Below are 14,668 nucleotides of genomic sequence, written 5' to 3'. Positions count from 1 at the left end.
AGCAAGAGATTGTGAATGTTTATGCAGGAACTGCTAGTATTCTATAAGGTCCTATGCCAGTATTTTCCACTTTTTAACAGCAGAACTTTTTCTCTTCACATGAGATTTTACTGAAAGTTCAACGTCTTAAAATAGATGAAAGCAGAGCTACTTTTGTATAGGAGGAGGGACTTTTCCCTCAACTGATACCTGCATTGCAAGGCTTCCTCGGAGCACTATTCTAAGCTATTGCATCTCCTCAGTTCTTGTCAGTTCACACACATGAACATATGTGTACCTACACTCCATCATTACCACAGTGCTTATCTGATCTGATCGATATGTTTTATTTGTGCAGCCACAATCAGTGGTGGCTGCCTAAAGCAGTAAAGGGGGCAGACAAACACAAATTTCTGACTGAATCAGTGGATCCTGCGGTTACTCACCGTTTTGCTGTTTAGTTCCTGGAACCCTTTGAAAAACCATTGGAAAAATAGAGACCCCTTTCCCTAAAAAAATGGACATAGGCTACACACGCACAATTTTTTGTTTAATTTCTGGGTTTCTTGGAGTCCAGTTTAAGAATAAGTGCCAGAGAAGACTGAGACCTCACAGCCTATTTTAAATTAAGTTAATCATAAAGGAAAGACATATTATATTGCTAACAATTGTGTTCATAATTTTGTGTTCATTACCTTAACATGAACTGGGAACTTTCACACTGAAAACCTATTGGATTTGGTATTATGTAAATACCTCAGATTTTCTTTCTAGCTGCATTTCCTTTTTGGCCAAAGTTGATAACGTTTCAGATTCTGATGAAAGCTAAGAACAGCCTTCTCAGAAAAATGCACATCCCCAGAATTTTGAGCTCAACTTCAAGGGGGTCTCTTGTTCCCCTGAAGCCATTACATGTATTTCCTATGGCTCCATCAACCCCAATAGATCTCCTGGTCTAAAGTAGTTACTTGCATAAATGAATATTTAATAAGTAAATCAAATGACCTGTAATTTAGGAAAAATGAGATTCAAATCATTAAAACAAATATTTTACAAATATAACTTAGACTGATGAATGATTACATTAAACTCTGCCTTGCCCTATTTTGGGAAACAAGTGAAAGATGCTAGTTTAAATAATTAAAATGCATTTGGGATACATTATGCAGCATTATACAATGCCCAGTTTTCCTGTATTTTTAATGGTGATGGGGAAACTATAAGGAATCAGTCCACAATAAACTTGATGCATTTGCTTTGTGTTCCCTCCCCTAGCTATGTACATAGGTTGTATTGTCAGCATTGCTTCCACCTTTCAGTAAATTTGAATTGTTTTTATTTTGCCTTTGTTGTCATTGAGTCTGATTGTTTAGTAAAGAATTCTTTTGTCATCTAATTGGGAATTGAAAAAAAAATCTAAATGGAATTTATGACCTATTTTGTCAAATTTCAAAACTGTAAAACTATTCCAGGGAATAAACAATTTCATTTGCCTAATTTGGAAAAATAACTGTAGTGGTTTGGTGTGTTTATGTGTCTAAATCTCAGAAAATTTAAAACTAATTTTACAATACCTTTGCATATTCTACATATTTTGGTCATAATTAAGGATGGGAGGGGTGGGATGTTGGATTAGAAGGGATGGATTAGATGAAAAGAGTTTCTAGTTCAAAAATCCTAGTAGAGTCACTTTTTTTTCTTCCATTTTTCATGAATCACTGTTTTGGTTTGGTTTTGTACTTTGCTTTCAGCTGAAAAATGTGTACAAGAATATCAACAGCTGTGAAAAGAAATTCATGCCTTAGTCTGTCTTTTGTTTAACTTTTAGATGTTCTTATGGATTCATCTAGGCCAAGCAATTCATTTGCTGCTCAACCATGGCATAGTTGTCATAAGCTCATTTATGTACGACCTAACTCTAAAACTGGTGTTCCTGTTGGACATTGGCCAATTCCAGAATCTTTTTGGCCAGATCAGAATTTACCTTCACTAGTAAGTACCATACAACAAAAGGTAAACATCATTCTGTGTTTTTAATCTGCTGATTACAGTGAACTGTTTTAAAAAGCTTTGAGACTTTAAGCTATGCCTTCTATCTCTTGCCAGCAGTCTAGCTTGTGCCTAAAAGTAAGAGAAGACTTCCTTTCTAGCCTGGCATTCTTTCTTTTTGTTGCCTTTACCACTTGAACTGCCCTCTTTGGATGTTAAAGCATTGTTATTTTGGATGTTATTGCAATCTGTGACTTGGTTTTATTTCAGAGCAGCTGACTTGATTTACATGGTAAACACAATATCTAAGAAGTGCTGGCATTGATTTTCAAACAACACAGTGAATGTTTAAATTAAAAAAAATTATTACAGTAAAAGACACATTGCCATTAATCCCCCTCAAAATACTCCTACTCCCTTTGAACTCACTTATCCCATCCCATTCTTGCCACTTCCTGAAGCAGTTCTGGAAGCCCTCCTTTGTGAGTGTCTTTAGTTGTGCTGTCGTGGCTGCCTCGATGTCCTGAACCATTTTGACTTTGGGGAAGAGACAGAAGTTGCACTGTGCCAGATCCAGTGAATAAGGTGGATGAGGACACACCACAATGTTTTTATTTGACAGAAATTGCCATATACCAGAAGTGATGTGTGCCACTGTGCGTTGTCATAATGGAGAATGATTTACGGCACACTTTAAAACCCACCTTCTCTCAACCATAGCTCATACTCAACTGACTGCACCGAACGAGCTGAAACTTGTCACACAGTTACTAAGGTTCAGTGCACCACTTCCCGTATTGAAGATCCCTGCTTTTCCGTCAGATGACACTCAGCAGCAGCATTCACCATATTTTGTGATCACAACGGAAAGGCTCTGTGTCACACATCACTTCTGGTATGGCAATTTCTGCCAAATAAAAACATCATGGTGTGTTCTCATCCACCTTATTCACCGGATTGGCACTGTGTGACTTCTGGCTCTTCCCCAAAGTCAAAATGACCATGAAAGGTAAATGTTTTAAATGGATTCAGGACATCGAGGCAGCCACGACAGCACAACTGAAGACACTCATGAAAGAGGACTTCCAGAACTGCTTCAGAAAGTGGCAAGAATGATGGGATAAGTGTGTTTGAAGTGAGGGGGAGTATTTTAAGGGGGATTAATGGCAGTGTGTCTTTTACTGTAATTTGTTTTATTTAAACATTCAACGTATTTTGTGATCACACCTCGTACATCCTCAGAAAATTCGAACTTATATAGGTTTTGAAACATTCAAAACAGGTCATTTTACTTCCTCCTAGGAAGTCATTAAACAACTAGTGGGACTTTGTGGACCTACTTTTCATTTTTTTGTAATCAATGGACTTGTGTCCCTTGATACTGTACCTTTAAATGATGGGCAATTAAGCAATATTTTAAAAATGATCCCTAAGCAAGGACTTGTCTTTGTTCTCTGCATTTGGAACAAGAGGGTTTGATATTGTAGTTGTTCCTAGTACCAGAGGAATTGGCTTTTTCAGAGGGAGGGGTGGTGGCTAGTAATTTGGGAGATTATATGAAACCCACTCCTTTTCATATTCCTCCCTCCCCCCAAGAGGCAGGGAGGGGCACAAAAAGATCACTACTTCTCCAGTTTAGCATCTTCCTGGTTTAGCTTATCTGTAGGCTGTCTAAGTTTTAGAAATTTCTGACATGAACTTCACTTTTTTCCTGGATTGCTATTTTTAGGCTCCTGCATTTTTTCCAGGAATGGCCATGAAAGGCCTGAAGTTACAAGTGAAGAACCATTTTCAGCCCCTGCTGTGGGTGAGGGTAAATCTTTCCCTCCTCCCCTCAGGGCTCCCAGGTGGTACACTTGTCAAATCTCAGTGCCCAGTTACTCTCAGCCCCTTCAAACCCCAGAGTGAATGTTTTAGTTACGAAGTTACTTCATTATTGCCCATGACAGGGTTTCACTCATGTCTTTATTGCTTTCTTATAGATTTAAATAGAATAAGCCAGAAATATCTCTCAAGTTTAATTAAAATTAAAATCAGGAAAAACTGGAATAAAGAAATTCCAAGTAACTAACACATAGCTCATGTGACCATGCCTTTAGCTTTAAAAGCACAATTGAGAGCTATTTTTCTCAGCTTCCGAAACATCTTGTAGGTTTGTAAGTCATTAAGGCAAGTGAGCAGGTGTTTTCCCTTTTATAAAGGAAACAAAAATGTTTTGTCATATTCATATTAGCCTTACAGATCTCTCAGCAAGAATAGGCAGAGCCATGTCTCACCCTTGTCCCTGGGACTTGTCCTATCTCCTTATCTCTCCGTATTGCCCTTGCTGCCACCATTTCTGTCTCTGATGTTCTCTATTTCCACAAGCTACACCTGTTAATAAAATGGCTGCTGCATCAGTCTGCTCTGGCGTCCCAGGTACACAGGCCTTTTTCAGCGCAGCCAGATACACCCCAGCTCTAGCTGTTCAAGGCAAACATGTGGGTATGACACATTCTGTAAAAATTAAACTGGAAAAAAATCCAGCTGGGCTCTGGAGTTGTAACTGGTTCATTTTCAGTCTCTATCTTGCCCTTTCCATACCTTCACAATTTTTTATCTTGCTTGTTAGTGGCTCTAGCTCCGTCATTATCTTATTAGAAAGTTTCATGGATTTCTTCTTCTCTCACAGTGTCTGGACCACCTGTCACCTCATGGTACAAAGGAATGGAGGGCAGATGATGCTTGGAGGTGGCAAAGTGGATCTGAAAGTAGTTCATCCTACAAATTTTAATTAATGACTTCTAAAGCATATTCAAAATAGTTTTACTTTTTACTTCACTGAAATTGTAGTTATGAGTGTTATAATTTACCTTTCCTCTTCCCATTGCCAAGTGGATGGTAGAGATAAAGAATCTAAGTGCCCTCCCCCCATTGGTGATACCTAGCGATCAGGAACCCTGTTTCTTAAAACACTAATCTGTATCTCAGTGATGGTTTATAAATACATAAAAGGGATTGCAGAATTGTTAGAAATGTAAGCTTACTCAGTAATGGACTATTTTTCCCTCTTATTTTTTAGCCTCCACGAACATCTCATCCTGTTGTGAAGTTCTCCTGTGTAGATTGTGAACCAATGGTAATAGACAAACTTCCCTTTGACAAATACGAACTTGAACCTTCGCCCTTAACTCAGTACATCCTGGAACGAAAGTCTCCCCATACCTGCTGGCAGGTACTTATCCTTACCTGTTAGACAAATATCTATAACCACTCTGGGATCTGGAAATTGTTTTAAGAAGTTTCAAAGATTAATCTGAGGATAATTAGGCTGAGTCTGTTAGTAATGTTTCTTTAAAAATGCTATCAAATAAACAACAGGGCCAAACAAATAATTTCACACTGGTAGGAATCAGTAACCTACTGTACATTGCTATTTCATGCAGTCAAATCTGATGAAACCTGCGTATTTGAGGACTTGGAGGACTCCCTGGAAGCCTGTCCAGGGAGCCTAGGTTAAGAATCCCTAACCTAAGGGATGTAATTCTGTTCAGCTATGGCTTCTGCAGCGGAAGCAAGGTTCTCAGCCCTTAGTGTGAACTTGACAGATTGGAAGTACAAGATATTTTTGACAAAAAGCCATAAGCCCTGAAACTATTTTCTGTATTTGAGTAATGTAGCCAGACTCTTCCTGTGGTACCAAACGCACTATTGTGTGTAGTGTGGCATTCACTTGGACAAAGCAAATGCACATCTACTGGCTCTTCTGAGTGCGATCCTTCAGCTGGAAGGGATTGCTGACTTGTTACTAGACTCACCTTTGGATTTTAATGTGTAAAAATCCAGACATGGCAGTCCCAGCCTTTTTATTGGGATATAATAAGGAAGTCCTACATTGTTATGTTTGATCTATTCCTAAACTACAGTACCATATAGCAATCAGTAATTGTTAGCTTCTATTTGTACAAAACACTTTCAGACTACTTTTTGTTTCATCCTAAAATGTGCAATAATTGCTATTAGTTGTCTTTAAACTAGTTGAATTCTCCAAAGATGCTAAAACTTGGTAGAAAAGAAGAAACAGGCTTAAAGCAAGGATGTAAATGTGCAAGAAACAGAACAATCTTATAAATGTAATATTGAACAAAAGAAGCCATACATAAAATATTACATATTGAATGATTTTACTTTATATATGTTTAAAAAGAGGTAAAACTTACTCTGTCAGAATGGTTTCTCTCAGGGGTGCAGAGTAGTGATCAGAAAAGGACATAAGCTTATGTCAACTATAATTGAATTATATATATATATATATATATATATATATATATATAGTCACGGGATGTGGAGTATAGTGTGGGAGTGGAGTCAATGGAATTGTAATAGATATGTATGATATTGGGGGTGGGGGAGTGGGGCGGCAAATTGGGGGAAGGGGGATTGTCATTTTGAGGGGTAGAAAGTATAACTATTGCACTATGTTATACACCTGAAACTAATTGAAAAAGAAAGAAAGGAAGGAAGGAAGGAAGAAAGGAAGAAAGAAAGAAAAAAAAGAACAGGACATAAAGGGGGTTTTGGTCATGTTCTATTTCTTGATCTGAGTGTTGATTACAAGTGTGCATTCACTTTGTGATTTTTTTTAATAGTACAGAGGTCTTTTATTATTTTTACACTTATCATGCCATAAATTCATAGGGAATGGGTTCCAGCAGCTCAGGCAACTTTCCGTTGGTTCTCACACAGTATACTTCTCTGAGTGGGACAGGCTGACATTTCAGTTGAACCCAGGTACCTCTCTCTTTGGCTTCCTTCTTTTTTTGATCATTTTTCTTCACCTGTTTCAGGAAGCTGTCTCAGCTCTTAGAGTTCTTAATATGCTCAATACGCACATTAATTCTCTTGGCAAAAATCTTGCCCTTAACTTGTTTACAACAATGCCAAACACATGCTGGGTAACATTGTAGACCCTTCCAGTTTTGCCATGGTGACATTGTGGGCATTCCTTTTTGAACAGTGCCCATTCCCTTAATGTCTACAACATCACCTTGTCTTGTAGATTTGCATGTATGTGGCCAAAGGAACAACTCCGTGTTTTCTTTTTTTTTTTTTTTAAGATTTTTATTGGGGAATTGGGGGATGGGGAACAGACAAGTTGCTGTCCTTTTGTTCTTTAGGATAGTTGTAGAGGACATTGCTTCACTGCATTGCTTCACATTGGCACCATCATTGCGCTCTTCCCGGGCGAGGCAGATCAGTTGCCGGCTTCTGGATGGCCGCTCACTGCAGCTGCTGGCTGCTCACCCTGGCTGCTGGCTACATGGTAGCCCATGGCAACCCACTGCAGCAGGGGCTGCAGCCTGTGCGGTCGCTGGTAACTCACGGCAGCCCAGCTCCAGGTTGAGCTGTTGTTCATCATCTTAGCTGTAGAGGGCAGTGTCACTGGCCCTCATATGTGGGATCCTAACTGGGGCCCTCTGGCATCCCAAGCCAGCTCTTAACCAACACGCCATTCGGCTGGCCCTCCATGTTTTCTAAAAGGCCTATAGAACATATAGCGGCGGCCTCTCCTCTTTCCCTTTCTGTTGGTCATTTTGGTGAATTCCTGGAAGATGGCGGTCCCCGACTTTGTGATCTTTTATAGAGCTATATGCTTATAATTCATGCACTTTTTAAATGTATTTTTACAGTTCAATAAAATATACCAAATGTGTACTAAAAACGTAGAGATGTGGGTAATAGAATGCTAACTTAAAGTCAGAACAGGAGGTTTGAATTTATTGGTTGAAAAAAATTTGCAATAAAAACAAATAAAATTACAAATTATACTTTTCCCCTAAAATAAACTCTCTCTTTTATATAGTGCATTCCTTGTACATCTTCTCCAAAGAAACTTAAGAAATCCTGCCCTCGCTTCCTGCACCACCCCTCAAATATGCCATCTGCCTTTCTCCTGGACCTTACGTTACTTTGGTTTAGAGTAGTTTTAGTGTGATGAGTTAGTGAGCGTGAAAAAGAATAAGATGAACCAGGAGCCAGGAAATTTGGCAAAATCATAATGGAGACTGGATTCTTACCCTAGCTCTGCCACCAACTATGTGGTCTTGGACCAGACACTTAACTTTTTTCTACACAAGATGGCTTCTAATGATTGCCTCAAACCCTTAAATTCTATGAATCTGCAGGTGATAGGGAATTTGGAAAAACTCAAGGGACTTATGGGAAAGAAGGAAGGAAGGTAGGAAGGGACGGAAGGAAGAAAGGGAAAGGGAGTGAGAGAGGAACAAAAACAGTGCTTTTCCTTTCGTGGGAATCGTAGGTCTGACCCTTGATGGCTGTATGTAACTATTTTTTTTATCCTTTATGATGATTCCCCCCCCCTCTTCTCTCATACAGACTTAGGAGATGGGGGAAATCCAACATGTTTAATTAGTTATCTGTTTCTACTAAGCTTCAAATGAAGACATGAAATGTAGTAGATAGGTCATGTTTTAGTAAAACTCATTGGTTTGTGGAGTCATAAATTACATAGGAAAAATTTATTCTCAGCTATAACTAAATATAGCAAGAATTTAGTGAGCTGGTAGGTGATATTTCTGGTACCAAGAATTAGTAAAGTAAATGGATTCTGTTCACCATCAGGGTTTGACTTTTGTCTTAAATAATCCTATTGAACGACTCATGAAACAGAGAAAACATTGTAGCTAGATGACTCCATACAGCGCATCAAGTGTATGGGACCTGACAATATAATATACGTTAAATCAGGACTATCAGTAAGGAATAAGATGACAGTCATGTGGAATAAAGATTAATGTTTTAGTTGTTTTTAACTGTTTTCTCTATCAGTGTAACTTATAAGATAAATGCCTTCCAGAATGATCCAAAGCATCTCCTTGCCCCCTTAAAAAAATTAGCACCAGTGCCTGGCTTATAATAGACTATTCAGTGAATACTTACTGGATGAAAAATGAGTAGGTGGCTAGGGGAATGGGCCATCAAAGGGAAGAGGAGAGCAAGATTTAATAGTACACATGAAGAGTGTTAGCATAATCCTTTAAATGGGCTTTGTTTTCGTAATGGTGTGCTTTAGGCATGGGGCCATGTTGCATTTTCCTAAAAGTCTTTACTCCGGTCACTTGTTCTTTTAAGAAGTCAATCCATTTTAACAACTGATATCGCTTAGTGGTATTTCAGCCTCATTTTCCATTGTGCTAATCAAGTAAATATTTGGGTATCCTTGATGTAGCCTGCCTCCTCTGAATGGTTACTGCACAGTACAGTTTCATTTCTTTATGTAATTTATAAAAGAATTACAATCTGAACATTCTTATATAGTGTTATATGATATATTTGACATAACCATAGGTTAAAAGCACTATTCCCATTTTTAAATTGCAATTAAATTATGCCATAGATGTGGCTATGGAATGTTGCTGTGAGTTTGGTTTTACATAAAATCTTATTGTCATAACTGTATATTACTTTATGTTATTCTCAGGTGTTTGTTACTAGCAGTGCAAAATACAATGACCTTGGATATCCATTTGGTTATTTAAAAGCCAGTATGACTTTAACTTGTGTAAACCTCTTTGTGATGCCGTACAACTACCCAGTTTTACTCCCTCTTTTAGGTAAGTCAAATATGTGCTATTTAATTATCTTTAAATTACAACAAAAATAGAAAAACACATAACGGACCAAGCACTTTTTTAAAATTTTATTTTAACAGATGATTTTTTAAAGGCACTTTTAATTATTTTCTAGATTATTCTATTTCATGTGGCTTTTTTAAAAAAGATTTTATTGGGGAAGGGGGACAGTGTTGGGGAATTGGGGAAGGGGAACAGCCAAGTTGTTGTCCTTCAATCTTAGTTGTGGAGGGCGCAGCTAGCTCAGCTCCAAGTCCAGTCGCCATCCGGCCACCTGTCGGCAGCTCGCTGCCACTCAGCTCAAGGTGCCATGTTCAATTTTAGTTGCGGGTAGGCATATCCCACCATCCCATGCGGGAGTTGAACCGGCAACCTTATTGTTAGGAGCACGAGCTCTCACCAGCTGAGCCTTCTGCCACCTATTGGCAACTCAGTGGCAGCTCAGCTCGGGCGCAGCTCACTGGCCCATGTGGGAATCGAACCGGCAACCCTGTTGCTCAGAGTTCACACTCTTAACCAACTGAGTCACTTGGCCAGCCTGGACCAAGCACTTTAATTGAGTAATTGATATCAAGGTATATAAAAGTCTAAAAGCTGATTTGGAAGGATAGAATTTGCATACTGTTTTCTGTGTCATTTTCTTTTTGTTTTTACATCAAATAGAAGAGATACTTAATCTCTGGTGTGTGAACCTTATACAGCTTTTTAGATTGCAGGCTCCAATGCTGTCACCCCTCTCCCCACACCCCAGTTTTAAGTGAATTTGGCTTTTTTGTAGACTAGTTTAGGCCAAAAAGTACCATTGATTGGGATTAACGCTCCAAGAATCCGATGGTTTTTTTCAGAAAATAGGGCTTCTGTGGAGGTATGGGCCCACAGCCATTCCTCACAAAGGAGTATTCAGTGCTCTTAAGGAATCTGTTTTAGGCAGGGTAGCAAGTTAAGGTAATAGGTACAAGAGTAAATTCTGCAATAGCTGCAGTTGTAGAAGTTGTGGATTCCATGTCGAAATTCTAAAAGGAACAACTCCAGAAGCTATTACTCAGATATCACTGAAAATGTGTGTAGAGATTTTTTTCTCATTTAAAGAGCTATACCTGTTTAGAGTAATATAATATCACGTGGTATCCTTTTAGTTGTAAAGTTGCGAAAATTTTTATTCGGTGAGGTTTCTTAATTTTTGCAAAAAGGACCAAACCTTACTGAGTTTGTTTTTTAATTTTAAATTTTTTCAATTACATTTGACATTGAATATTAGTTTCAGGTATACAGCATAGTGGTTAGACATTTATGTAACTTATGAGGTGATCCCCCTGATAAATCTAGTACTCACCTGACACCATACATAGTTGTTACAATATTATTGATTATATTCCCTATGCTGTACTTTATATCCCCGTGACCATTTTGTAACTACCAATTTGTACTTTTCCCCAACATTTCAAAAAAAAAATTGTACTTTTTAAACCCTTCCCTTTTTCACCCATTCTTCCCCACCTCCCTTCTGGTAACTATCCCTCTGCTCTCTGTTTCTATGAGTCTATTTTTGTTTGGTTTGGTCTGTTTGTTTGTTTGTTTGTTTTAAGATTCCACATATGAGTGAGATCATATGTTATTTGTCTTTCTCTGTCTAACTTATTTCACTTAGCATAATACCCTCTAGGTCCATCCATGTTGTTGCAAATGGTAAGATTTCATTCTTTTTTATGGCTGAGTAATATGCCATTGTATACAGAGGGTGCCAAAATGTACACACATTTTTTTAAGTTGCAGAAAAGGAGTGTATTAGAAGTAAAAATACATTTCGAAGAAGCAGAAGCGGGCCCGAGCAGTAGAGAATGGCTCAAGGGCCATTATTAGAAAAGAAAGTACACTCCAAAGAGTTTGGAGCAGGTGGAGCAAAGGAAGCTCAAAAGGCCATGTGTACATATTTTAAGAAAGGAAGAAACTGGGCCAGCCAAGTGGCATGTTGGTTAAGAGCTGACTTGGGACACCAGCTCTGAGCAGCAGGGCACCAGCACGGATCCCACATGAGGGCCAGTGACACTGCACCCTCTACAGCTAAGATGGTGAACAACAGCTCAACCTGGAGCTGGGCTGCTGTGAGTCACCGGCGACAGCATAGGCTGCAGTGGGGCTGGCCGGCAGCGGGCGTGAGCTTTCGTGAGCCGCCTGAGCTGCTGTCCAATGGCCGGCGAGTGACTGCCTCACCCGGGAAGAGCGCAATGATAATACCAACATGGGCCAGTGAAGCAACATCCTCCACAACTAGACTGAAGAACAAAAGGACAGCAACTTGTCTGTTCCCCTTCTCCGATTCCCCAATGCTGTTCCCCTCCCCCAACTCCCCAATAAGATCTTTAAAAAAAAGGAAAAAACTATTAAAATTGTAATACTCAATATATGCTGATAACAAGAGATGAATACAAGTCATGCTTGACTTCTGCAATTACAAAAAGTGCTCAAATTGGTTACCGTCAGCATCCAGACACTTCTGATTATGGAAAACTACTGCTTGAGCAATGTTGACCAAAGTGTCCACTTGTATACATCTTCGGGCACCCCCAGTATATGTACAACCTCTTCTTTATCCAGTTGTCTATCAATGAACACGTAGGTTGCTTCCATATCTTGGCTATTGTAAATAAAGCTGCAGTGAACATAGGAGTACACATGTCTTTTCAAATTAGCGTTTTGGATTTCTTCAGGTAATCCAGCAGTGGAATTTCTGGGTCATATGGTAGTTTTATTTTTAAGTTTTTGAGGAACCTCCAAACTGTTTTCCATAATGGCTGCACCAATTTGTACTCCAACCAACAGTGAACGAGAGTTCACTTTTCTCCACAGCCTCGCCAGCACTTGTTTGTTGATTTATTGATGATAGCCATTCTGACAGTAGTGAGATGATACTTCGTTGTGGTTTTAATTTGCATTTCTCTGATGATTAGTGACATTGAGCATCTTTTCATATGCCTGTTGGCCATCTGTATGTCCTCTTTGGAGAAATGTCTATTCAGCATGCCCATTTTTAAAATTGGGTTGTTTGTTTTTTTGGTGTTAAGTTGTATGAGTTCTTTATAAATTTTGTATATTAACCCCTTATCAGATGTATTGTTGGCGAATATCTTCTCCCATTCGGTAGATTGTCTTTTCACGTTGCTGATGGTTTCTTTTGCTGTGCAAAAACAAAAACATTTTAGTTTGATGCAGTCCCATTTGTTTATTTTTTCTTTTGTTTCCTTTGCCTGAGGTGATATATATATATATAAAAAATATCACTAAGAGCAATGTTGGAGAGTTTGCTGCCTGTGTTTTCTTCTCGGAGTTTTATGGTTTCAGGTCTTACATTTAGAGAACCCCAAAGATTTCACCAAAAAACTATTAGAACTGATTATTGAATTCAGTAAAGTAGCAGGATACAAAATTAACATTCAGAAGTCGGTGCATTTTTATACAGCAGTAATAACAATCAGAGAGAGAGATTTTTTTAAATTCCCATTTACAATTGCATAGAAAGTATGAAATACCTAGAAATATATTTAATTATGGAGGTAAAAGACCTGTACTTGGAAAATTATAAGGCATTGAAGAAAGAAACTGAAGAAGATGCAAAAAAGTGGAAACATATACTGTGCTCATGGATTGGAAGAATTAACATCATTAAAATGTCCCTACTACCCAAAACAATCTATAGATTCAATGCAATCCCTATCAAAATACCAATGGCATTTTTCACAGAACTAGAACAAGTAATCCTAAAATGTATATGGAACCACAAAAGACCCCAAATAGCCACAGCAATCTTGAGAAAGAAGAACAAAGTCGGAGATATCACAATAGCTAATATCAAACTATACTACAAGCCTGTAGTAATCAAAACAGTGTGGCACTGGCATAAAAACAGACACGTAGATGAATGGAACAGAATAGAGAGCCCAGAAATAAACCCTCACCTATATGGTCAATTAATCTATGACAAAGGAGGCAAGAGTATACAATGAGGTAAAGACAGTCTATTCAATAAATGGTGTTGGGAAAACTGGACAGACACATAAAAATAATGAAACTGGACCACCTTCTTACACCATATACAAGAATAATCTCAAAATGGATTTAAAACTTAAATGTAAGACCTGAAACCACAAAATGCCTAGAATAAAACATAGGCAGTAAGCTGTCTGACATTGCTCGTAGTAACATTTTTTTGAATATATCTCCTCAGGCAAAGGAAATTAAAGAAAAAAAATAGGACTACATCATACTGAGTTTTAATATAGTCATTAAAAGCATAAAATTTTTAGTGCTATAAATACTATATGTATAAATTACCAAAAAAACAATTCTTTTAAAATGTTTCAAGTTAAAGTTAATAATGGGACATCAGAAATATATTAACATGATTTTTCTGTTTAGCCTATATACTTTATTTCTTAGTCTAATCTAAAAATATCCTCTAAAAGGTGATTGTCACTGATATAAAATATAAGCTATGTTTGGGATTGATAAGACTACCAACAAAAAGTATGTACTTATATTTTGTGGATTTATTTACCCCTTTTTCTTAAACAAGCCTTTATGACCTCAGCTTTCACAACTATAGTGAAAGATCAAACGATAATCTTAGAGTGTGAATAGTACTATTTTTCCATTTTAATCACACTTTTATTTTGAGAGAATTGTAGATTCACATGCAGTTGTAAGAAATAAAAATAGAGAGATGACACCAAAAGCACAGACAACAGAAGCAAAAATAAACACGTGGGACTACATCAAACTTAAAACCTTTTGTACATCAAAGGACACAGTCAACAGAGTGAAAAGGGAACCAGTGGAAGGGGAAAATTTGCAAATCATATAGCTGGTCATTTTGGGGGGATCTGTTTTCTGTTATTCAGATAGGGTGATTTCTATTGTTCTATTTTCCAGTTCACTATTTCCTCTGCCCCCTTCATTCTGCTTTTGAGCCCACCCATTGAGCTTTTTTTTTTTTTTTTTTAGCTGAGCCATCCCGCCACCTGTTGGCAGCTCACGGCTGCTCAGCTCGGGCTGACTCGAACTGCTGTTGCTCA

The 14,668-nt window shown here is 38.1% G+C and overlaps 1 protein-coding gene across 5 annotated transcripts in view; it reads left to right on the top strand.

The window, feature by feature from the left end:
• Window positions 1-14,668, top strand: part of LOC109396170 (integrator complex subunit 6-like) — a 62,236-nt gene that overhangs the window by 27,737 nt on the left and 19,831 nt on the right. For all 5 annotated transcript variants that reach the window (XM_019667784.1, XM_019667783.1, XM_019667785.1 and 2 more), the window contains exons 7-9: window positions 1,808-1,971; window positions 5,030-5,182; window positions 9,449-9,581. In XM_019667784.1, the coding sequence (XP_019523329.1) occupies window positions 1,808-1,971; window positions 5,030-5,182; window positions 9,449-9,581 (450 nt within the window). The remainder of the gene's footprint in view (window positions 1-1,807; window positions 1,972-5,029; window positions 5,183-9,448; window positions 9,582-14,668) is intronic.

Source organism: Hipposideros armiger, unplaced genomic scaffold, assembly GCF_001890085.2.
Source record: "Hipposideros armiger isolate ML-2016 unplaced genomic scaffold, ASM189008v1 scaffold_505, whole genome shotgun sequence".
NCBI classification, from domain to species: domain Eukaryota; kingdom Metazoa; phylum Chordata; class Mammalia; order Chiroptera; family Hipposideridae; genus Hipposideros; species Hipposideros armiger.
Note: the sequence above shows the minus strand (reverse complement) of the source record. Positions and strands in the feature narration are given on the sequence as shown.